Source organism: Chrysochloris asiatica, unplaced genomic scaffold (assembly GCF_000296735.1).
Source record: "Chrysochloris asiatica unplaced genomic scaffold, ChrAsi1.0 scaffold00050, whole genome shotgun sequence".
Classification (NCBI taxonomy): Eukaryota; Metazoa; Chordata; class Mammalia; order Afrosoricida; family Chrysochloridae; genus Chrysochloris; species Chrysochloris asiatica.
The window spans coordinates 4,045,249-4,056,142 of NW_006408568.1; the positions used below are offsets into that span (position 1 = coordinate 4,045,249).

The 10,894-nt window shown below is 40.3% G+C and overlaps 1 protein-coding gene across 1 annotated transcript in view; it reads left to right on the forward strand.

Annotated features, from left to right (window-relative positions):
* Positions 1–10,894, forward strand: part of LOC102835941 (chromosome unknown open reading frame, human C12orf4) — a 58,768-nt gene that overhangs the window by 2,999 nt on the left and 44,875 nt on the right. Inside the window, exons 2-3 of the mRNA XM_006862675.1 lie at positions 60–205; positions 8,730–8,911. Coding sequence (XP_006862737.1) covers positions 60–205; positions 8,730–8,911 — 328 coding nt within the window. The remainder of the gene's footprint in view (positions 1–59; positions 206–8,729; positions 8,912–10,894) is intronic.

Consider the following 10,894-nt stretch of genomic DNA (forward strand, 5'->3'; position numbering starts at 1 on the left):
AATATTCTTTATGTGTGTCTGACATTTATTAATGCTGGCATCTCTTGTCCCTGCTGCAGATTTAAAAGAAGCCCTGAGCCAGTTTATAGAAGAAGAATCCCTTAGAGATTATGATAGAGATGCTGAAGCGTCCCTAGATGCTGTGAAATCAGGAGAAGTAGATTTACATCAGCTGGCAAGTACATGGGCCAAAGCTTATGCTGAGGTAAGAAAATAGGTCCAATTGCCAATTTCAAGTACATTCTGAACTTTGAGGTTTTTTAAATCTCTGAAAGAATACCATAACAATTGTAGAATTCTTTTCCCTCGATATATCAAAATGTATTCCATCATGTATACTAAGTACATGTTGCTGCTGCTCCACTTTCTTTCTAGCAAGAACAGTAGATAAGACAAAATCCTTTTGTAAAATGAGAGGCTGTTTTTATATTTATAACATAAAAATATAAATGCAGTCTACCCAGTTAAATTAGAATGTCAGTTAAACAGATTTTTTAATATAAGGAAAAAAGTAATTATAATAAAACATTATTTGTTGTTTATCTGGCATTCTAATTTAACTGGGTATCCTAAACTTATATTGCTTTTTGTAATTCCCAACTTGAAAATAAAATTGGCACAGCCATCACTTCCACCACACTCTCTGCTTCTCATCTGGGTTCAACAGTGTGTTGCCATGGCCACACAGAGCTCAGATACCATACTCACAGTTATGAGGTTTGTTAGGGAGGTTAACAGGTTATAGTGCAGGATCAGAAAATGCTCAGGGCCTAGTGGTCCCAGTCAACTTCTGATAAATGCCCACAGGACACACCACTCCACCCTAAGCCTCAGCCTGAAGGCACCCGGCTCTAACTCTGTGAGTCAGCAAACCTAGCACCCCTACAGAAGTGCCTGGAGGCTCCCCATTCTACAAATAAGCTTCCTGCCCAGAGTCACTCAGCTTTACATGCTGCAGGGGCTGGGGAGCCCACTGCTCTGTCGCATGCTCTCTCTCATTGTTGGTTCTGCTGCTGCTGCTCCTCTGCCACCCCTCTGGTGTCACAGCTTTGTGTCCCTGAGTCACAGAGGTTCAGTGCCAGGGCTCTCAGGGTGCAGAGGACACGCTCCACCCCTGGCTCTTCTTTAACGGTAGTGAGATCCCAGCTCCTTCTTTTGAGATGACTTGTTTTTGTGTTTTGGGGGGATTTTTTCACCACGTACAACTAGTTTATTTTGATTATTCACTTCCAAGTATGCACACATACACATATGCATAGATGATGCATATATGCATTCATACTTGCAATCATGTTACGATGCACTGCTTTTTTAAAGATCATTTCAAGATGGCAGCAGAGAAGCAGACACACTACACAGATCCTCTACAACCTGGGAGACCAAATGAGAAAGATCAGGATGATACTCCTGGAACCCTCCGTTTCAGAGGAGAAGAAGCTGAACAATAGTGGTGAGAGACGAGCCAGACCTGTTAATTGTTGGCTGGCCTGCCATCAAGTGTTCATGTTGAACTTTTATAAGCAGCATTCTATGGAGACAATGACCTGATAATACAAACGCACACTGGTGACCAGCAACAAGAAACACGGGCTCCTCCTTTGTTCCCACATCGTCCTGGTGACCAAAAGTGTGTTCAACCCCCACTGAGATCACTCATTTTATACCCACATTAGAGTTCAAGTTTTCACAGTTAATTCTTGGAGACATCACAGCTGAATCATGTCTTCCTATCAGTGTCTTACCCCATCTGCTTCTTATCCAGACTTACCAGGGAAAGACTCATTTGGTGGGAGTTACAAAGACAAGGCTAGAAGAGATATATTAAATAATTCACTACATCACAGGCCACCCCTGGCCCTTCTAACCATTGTCTTTTTCATACATAATGGGTAAACTTTTCCCATAACCATCATTTTAACTGAACACCTCCATGAAAGCTTATAAGCCAGCCACCTCATGCCTTTAACTCCTCCCTACTTTAGGTATCCAGGTCCTAAATTCCCCTTTCCTATCAAGCCAGTACTCTGAGGATACACGCATGCTCCTTGATGTGAAGAATCTCCTGTTCCTGTGGGAACTCTGGGTATCTGCACTCATGAGCCAAGTCCAGCCCAGAGCAAGCCGTCCAAGTGCAGCCTTGTATACCACTCACAGGATCAAACATCTCTTTCTTCATTTGGATGGGGAGCTTTAAGTATAAGCATTGTGATTTCTGAGACTTGGAATGTGAAAAAATGATGTGTCTTAGACTTGATGCGAGTATGTTGAGCATCTACTCTGTGTTAGGTTTATAGTAGTTGTTGTTGTTGTGTGCCGTGGAGTCGGTTCCGACTCATAGCGACCCTGTACAGGGTTTCCGAGGCTGTAAATCTTTACGGGAGCAGAAAGCCTCATCTTTCTCCCACGGAACAGCTGGTAGTTTCGAACTGCTGACCTTGCGGTTTGCAGCCGGATTCGTAACCACTACGCTACCAGAGCTCCTTCTAGGTTTATAGTAGGTGTTGGTAAAATAATGAGCAATACAGATACATAATGGCACTTATATTTCATTTAGCCAGGTACAGAATTATGTAAACAGACAAATAAATGAATCATTTCAAACCGCCATGAGTAAATCAGGAGTTCCGGTAGTGTAGTGGTTATGAGTAGGGCTGCTAGACTCAAAGTCAGCAGTTTGAAACCACCAGCCATTCCGCAGGAGAAAGATGAGGCTTTCTGCTTCCATAAAGATTTATAACCTCAGAAGCTCTATACGGGGTCACTATGAGTCACAGCCAACTCCATGGCACACCACCACCACGACGAGTGAATTATATCCCACTCTAAGCAAATTCTGTCTGTGAGAATTTGAAAGAAACTAGCTGTCTTTCAACATTTCACTTTGCTCTGATTTTCAATTTACTCCACACCCAGCAAGGTTTCCTAGTTCATTTAAAATATGACAGTATTTATTCAATTGTGTAGGAAAATTGATGAATTACATGATATGTGAATTGTTTCACAATAAAATTGCTTTAAAAATTTAATGACAGCATTTACATACATTAAGTTAAATATTAAAAACCTTTATTATACTAAAATGTCTATGATAATAACAATTAAAATAAACCTTATCTTTCTACTGATTAAATGCAATCAAGCTGTAAAATGTATTAAAAGAATATTTGTACTTCATTATTCAGCCAGTATTTTGTGTCCTAGTGTGACACTGTATGATAAGCACTGGACTGCTAACCACAAGATTGGCAATTTAAACCTACAGACTACTCCTCGGAAACCCTATACAGGGTCACTGTGAGTCAGAACCGATTCAACGGCACTTAACAACAACATGGCTTTTCTTACTCTAAAAAAAGAGATAATATTTGATGCTATTCTAGATTAATGATATTAATTTACAATAGCATAACAAAATAATAACTTTGTATTGATTGGAGTATAGATTTATAGTGAAAATCAACAAGTATCTGTTCAGCAAGTACTCTATGCTTGCCCTAGGCAATCACAATAGATACAGAATAATTTTTATAACATCTTTTGGTATGTAGAGTGGAGCTTTCTAGTGACCATATGGTTGTAGAACCATAGTACTTGGTTGGTACTTAAAGAAGCAAGGAAAAAGAAAGCAAAGCATCTACTCAGAGCAAAAGGAAATATTGAGAGGAAAATAATCAAGAAAATCCAAAAATTACTCTATCCACAAAATTGGATCCAGCTATCACTGGCTCTGAAATTTATACAAACCAAACAGCTCAGTATGAGCTCAAAAATCTAGGAATCAGGGACCACAAAAAAAGAGGAATGCAGAGGGGAAGCATGTTGTAGTTGGACAAAAGCCAGCAGAGGTTAGAAGCTACAGCACAGTGAAGATAAAAAGAATCCAAGTAGAACCAGCAGCAGATTGATAGGGTTTGTAGGTGAGCCAGAAAAGGCCTGACTTAGGCCTCTAGTGCTGCTGTAACAAATACCATACATGGGTGGCTTTTCGAAGTCTGAATTCAGGGTGTGAGCTCTTAGGGAAGCTTTCTCTCTCTCTCTTTTTCTCTCTCTCTCTCTCTCTCTCTGTCTCTCTCTCTCTCTGTCTCTCTCTCTCTCTGTCTCTCTCTCTCTCAACTTATTATCTCTTTGAACTTCTGCTCCTAGGCCATCGTCCTGTGGCTTCTGTTCCTCTCTCTCTGCTGCTCTCCCTTGTTTGTTTAATCTCCTTTGAATTTGAAAAGATACTGATTCAAGATCTACCCTATACAAATTCTGTCTCATTCACCTGATAAAAACAGCCCATTCCAAAATAGGATTGTAAGCACATGCTTTTTGGGGGCACAATTCAGTCTCAGTGCAAGGACTACAGCATCTCTGTAATGGGTAAACAGTATTCAGTAACTTCTCATCATCACCCCATTGCCATCAAGCTGATTCCAAGTCATAGAAACCCTACAGGACACAGTAGAACTGCTCCGCAGGGTTTCTGAGCCTGTAAATTTTTACCAGAGCAGACAGTTCATCTTTCCCCCTAGGAGCAGCTGGTGTGTTCACAATGCTAACCTTGCAGTTAGCAGCCTAATGCTTAATCCGCTATGCCACCTCCTTGGAGCATCAATAAGGAGGTGAAATTGCATTATGTTTAGGATAATACCAATTACCTAGGACTATGCAGGAATGAACTTAGTTTCCTGTAAATGGCTTTATTAGATATTTCAGATGTTAACATTTAAAACAGGAAACATTTACCCTCACTGCCTTTTGATGAAGACGGTTTAAAAACATAATATGCATTTCCTGGTTTCTTAAACATAGTATAAACAATTGAGTTCTAGCAGCCTGAAGGGCCCGGCTCATCATTATAAATGTACATTATATGCAGTAAGGAAGGGCAGGAAAGGGTGGGCTGTGTGTCCCATTACTGCAGAGGTGTACTGAATGTGCTACTTTGATACGAAGTATCGAAGTTGAAGAGGACTGCTGGCCTTGAGCCACAGAGCTCTACTTTGATTGATGAACCCCTATAGTACAAGGAGCTTATGATGGTTTGTTGAAATGCGCATGTCATGTACCTACTGTCTACTTTGTTGTACATTTCCTTTTCTTGTTTCCTGTCAGAGAGTCTATTGGTTTTAATCACTATTGTATCTTTTGCTATTGGATTCTATTTCTTTCTTTAAAATAATGCAAGATAAGTTTGGATGGAGAAGGAAAGCCAAACAGGGCCCACTTGGTCAGATTGTGAAATGGGCTATTTATTTTTGGTGGTGTCCCATCTGCTTTTTCAGTATTCGCTGATCTCTTGTATTCATTCATTCATTCATTTATTCAACAAACACAGATTGAGTACCCATTGCCTATCAGATACTGTGTTAGTCACTTGGGATATAGCAGAAAACAAAATAGATGTGATCGTTGCTGTCATAGTTTACATCTAGCAGGGAGGTAGATACTTAAATTCAGTGGACTGTTATAAGTATTATGAGAGCCACTCTACAGAAGAAAGTAGGTACACATATTCTATAGTCTAGGGAAGTCAAGGAAAGCTTCTCAAAGGAGAGGGTAACTCAACGGAGACATGAAGAAAAGCAGAAGTAGCTAAGTGATGGTGTGGTGGGGAAGTAGAGAAAGAATACTCTAGGCAGAGGGTGTGGCACTGTAGAATCAGCATTGGGCTTGGAACCATAAGGTCTGCAGTTCAGAACCATCTGCTGTTCCTCGGAAGCCTTATACAGGGTTACTATGAGTGGGAGTCGACTCAGGTGGCACTTAACAACAATGGGCAGAGGGTGCAGCATGCACAAAGGCCTGGAAGTGGTGAGCCCGTGGCACATTAGAGAAACTTAAAAATGTTCAGAACGACTACAGAAAAGTTTTACAAGCCATGTTGAATTTTGCCTTAATGTTAAGGGCAATGAGCAGCTATTGAAGAGATTTTAAGAGGGGAATGAAATGCTCATATCTGCATTTCAGAAAGATCAGTATGGTCAGCGTTATTCAGTGTGATAGTGTGAAGAATGGCTTGGAAGAGAACAAAGTTAGAAGATCATTACAGTTAGAGGGAAGAAATAAAGCTTAGACTAAAAAAGTGGTTGTTGTTGTTCAGTACCTTTGAGTTGGTTCTGACTCATAGCAACCCTGTATGGGATTTCTGAGGAGCTGCTGGTGAGTTTGAACTGCCAACCTTACAGTTCAAACCGACCTTGCAGTCTAGTACATTAACCTGCAGCACCGCACCAGGACTCTTAAAAAAAGAAAGAAAAAAAAAGTGGTAGTGGAGATAAGAAGATAATGGTTACTTTTCATTCTTATATTTTTTTTGACAAATACTATATGTGGGTTATACACTGGGCATTGGAAATATGTACCCAGTGTAACACCCACATACAGTAAGTAATTCAATTCAGGTTTAAATTTTAGAATTTGAGCCGTCATATTTTGGATACTAAGGTGGAATAGAGAATTTATTAAAGATGGGTTCACCCTTCAGTCCATAGGGTTGGCAGAGATGGGCAACTTGGACATTGGCTATCCAAAAGCGGGAGCTACAAAGGCAAGAAGTGACTGGCTTGCTTTCAAGAGAGAGCCTAGTTCCAGAGGAGGCGGGGGAAGGTAGAATCTCCACTAAATGGTTTCCACTCTGCTTGGACAGGGGCTGATAAAAGGGGATGGGGATAAGACTCTTGTGGTACAACAGTGAATGATTGCTATCAGGTCTGACTGTGAGTGTTAGAATTGTAAAGGTAGACATTTTGTAACAAAAGGAGGGGAGTGGTTGATTTTGCAGTCCAGGAGTGAAGGTCCCTAGGACCGTCAAGGGAGAAGAGCGGAGAAGCAGTGACGCCAGAGATGGAGGCAGAGATGATGACGTGGAGAGATGGAGAGACTGAGGACTCTGGACTCATGGAGGGAGAGGGGCTGTGTGCTGACGGCCAGGGGGCAGGCTTGCAGGGTACACCCTTTGGTTGCTTGATGATACATGGAGGGGATTGTAATCATTGCAATGAAATGATATAGGATAGGATAAATGTAAAGTTGGTGTTCTCCCATGTAAACTATCACATAATTCACAATAAAAACTTAAAAAAAAACATGAGGGGTTCAGGGAACTAAGAAGACAAGGCCTTAGGTGAGTTGTCTATGTGGACATTGAAGTGAGCCAGGATAATAGCAGAATTTGAGACTGTGAACTTAGTACCAAAGCTTTAAGTGATTGAGGGGAGATGACAGGTTATTTAGTTAAGATGGCTGTAGAGTCCTGGTGTGGCGCTGTGGGATAAAGCACTGGACCACAAGGTCAGTGGTTCAAACTCATCAGCTGCTCCTTGGATATCCTATACAGGGTAGCTATGAGTTGGAACCAACTTGATGGCACTTAACAACAATAACATGAGAGATAAAGGGGTACCAAATGGTTAAAAAAAAACCCAGGACTTTGTGCCTGCAGGTGGAGGTGGAGCAATCACAGCTCAGCTATGGACCAGGCTTCTCTTTGCAGTCCATTGCTTAGCACCCCAGTACTCTCACAGTCCACTTTTTAGTCTCATCTCTCTCCTGGGGGAGTAACAAGAATGGCAAGGAAAACACAGCCTACTTTCTCATGTGGGTAGCTTCTCTTTAGGCTTGCGGTAGGCAGAACTGAAAGTTGGTACTACAAATTGCTATAGTTATTGTGATCTGGTTAGTGGAGTTACAGAACGTTACAGTTTTGTATGGCCTCTCTGCTCTTGCACTGGCTCCTTCTTACAAAGTTTCAGCCGGAGTCTGAAGTTCATTTTGAACAGAGGTTAAGAAGCATGATCATCAATCCTAGAACAGTGCCAGATTCCAGAGACGTGGAACAGTTATCAGAATGAGACTTCAGGTGTGCAGAGACATGTTGTTGTTGTTGTTAAGTGCCGTTGAATCAGTTCTGACCCATAGCGACCCTGTACAGGGTTTCCGAGGGTGTAAATCTTTACGGGAATAGAAAGCCTCATCTTTCTCCCGTGGAGCGGCTGGTGGTTTCGAACCGCTGACCTTAAGGTTCACAGCCCGATTCGTAACCACTACGCTACCAGAGCTCCTCTGTGCAGAGACATAGAGTAGATGAAACCCAAGTTCTAGATTCAGCTAGTCGTCATAAACTCTTCCCTCATGATCTGGGAATTGATTGAGGAATAAAGGAAAGGACACAAGGGGAAACATTCGCCTGTTGATTAGCCAAATTCAAGATTTTGATTTATGAGTATTTTTTCTGATTAGTTAGCACATGTAAATTTTTGTATTACACAGTAAAATATAAAGAAAGTCAAGGTTTTTAGAAATCCCCCTGCCCTGAAATAGGAACCATTAGCAGTTAGTTGACCATTCCTTTCTGTGTGTGTGTGTGTGTGCATGTATGTTATTTTACAGAAATGGGATCATAACGTGCTTTCTTTTTTTAACTGAGGACACTTGTTCTTTCCTTCACTTAGCAACTCACCCTCATCTCTGCCCTGAGGTAACTCATATTAACAACTTTGCTTATATCTTTCCGTATTTTTTCTGTGCTCTTATATAATTCTAAATGGCATATATAAAAGTACATACCTACAAGGGGGCTTCAAAAAGTTCGTAGAACATGGAATGAATACATAATGGAATGTTTGAAGCCCCTTGGTATATATGATCTTTCTGTCCATGCCTGACTATAGTATGCATACTTTTCTAGTAGTGTGTCAAATAAAAATAACTATATTATGGTATAAAAATGCCTGTGTATCTTGTAGACCACATTAGAGCACGCAAGGCCGGAAGAGCCCAGCTGGGATGAAGACTTTGCAGATGTGTACCATGACCTAATCCATTCTCCTGCCTCGGAAACGCTCCTAAATTTGGAACATAATTACTTCGTTAGTATCTCAGAACTGATTGGTGAAAGAGATGTGGAGCTTAAAAAATTACGAGAAAGGTATTTCAAATTTCTTACAATATCATAATTAAATGTTACATGTCAAATTTGATGGTCTGCAGAGCAGTTTGTTTTTATTTCCAGTAAAATTAAAGAATAAAATAGAAAAATCTTAAACATTAACAATTAATTTTATAATACTTAAATTTGTCATTTCAACTGCATGTCATCATACATTTATAGAACTATACAAATGATTTCCCAAGATATATTATGCTGACCTTAAGCATTCTTGTTTCTGATAAGAGGGGTAGCTAGCTCCTGTTGAGGGCTTGCTTAATTCCAGGTGCTATGCAAATGTCTTGGTATCTTATGTCATTTGATTATCACCATTGTTGTTTTGTGCAGTAGAGTAGAGTAACAGTTGGGTTTGAACTGTCAGCCTTGTGGTTACCAGTCCAGTGCTTATCCTACAGCACCACACCAAGGCTCATTAAAACCCTTCTAGTATTATCCCTGTTTTGCAGACAAGGAAACTGAGATGTAAAGAAGTTAAATAACACACAATAGGAACAAGCTGGAATTTGAAACCAGAAAGTCTGATTTCAAAGCTAGTAACTACTCTGCCATATCTCCCTTTCCAGTTCCTATTTGTTGCCCTGTTATGTAATTAAGTTCATAGTCTCTTCAATTCATTGTGTAAGTATATTTGTACTAGGAGGAAAATGAAATTAGTTATTACAAGAAATTTTAATTAGATTTGAGTTTGTTAAATGGATTATTTAATATCATACAGAAATAATACTTTTATGACTTTTTATTTTTCTTCAAAGTAAATGTTGCTAGTGGTGGTTATGTGCCGAGGAGTCAGTTCCGACTCATAGCGACCCCACATAGAGTTTCTAAGGCTATAAATCTTTACGGGAGCAGAACACCTCATCTTTCTCCTGCGGAACAGCTGGTAGTTTCGAACTGCTGACCGTGAGGTTAGCAGCCCGACTCATAACCACTACGCTACCAGAGCCCCTTAAACATTGCTAGCATTGATTATTTTAAAGCATGACTTTTTCATCCTGTCTCCTAGCAATGCTACAAAATTATAATATGAATTCAAGACACATTCCTTCTGAATAATCTATTTTAATAATGCAGAACTTAATAAGATTCATTACTTTAAAAACATATATTTAATACTTTGGAGCATCCATGACATCAAAATAAATTTTTCTGTGTGTTGCTGATGTAAAATTTCTGTAATTGTGAAAAATAAAATCACATTTTTTTGTGTGTGACTGATTAATCAGTCACAAAAAGGGAAATTTTAAGCAATACGCTGATTTAAATGCATTTGGTTCTCAGTTTCCCTTAGAAAACAATGGGACTAGAAAATGAGAATAATCTGTTATGGTACTGCCTTACCAAAAGCCAAACCCACTGCCATTGATTCCATTCTAATCATCACAAACCCATAGAGGGTTTCTGAGACAGCAGACAGCCTTATCTTTTTCTCCTGTAGAACAACTGGTAGGTTTTAACTACTGACCTTAGAGTTAGCAGTCCAATGTTTATCTTATAGCACCACCAGGTTCCTTTGGGGATGCTATTGTTGTTGTTTGTTATTGTTGTTAAGTACCGTCAAATTGGTTCCAACTCATAGTAACCCTATATAGGGTTTCCAAGGAGTGGCTGATGGGTTAAAACTGCTGCCTTTGTGGCTCGCAGTCCAGTGCTTATCCTACAGCATCACATCAGGAGTCCATTGTTGTTGTTAAGTGACATCGAGTCAGTATCAACTCATAGTGGCCCTGTGCACAACAGAACAAAACACTGCCCAGTCCTAGGGTAACCTCACAATTGTTGCCACGCTTGAGCCCATTGATGCTGCCTTTTGCCAATCCATCTTGCTGGATCTTCCTTTTTTTCTCTGACCCTCCACTTTACCAAATATGATATCTCTCTCCAGTGACTGGTCCCTCCTGACAATGTGTCCAAAGTATGAGAGACGAAGTTTGGCCATCCTGGCCTCCAAGGAGTATTTTGGCT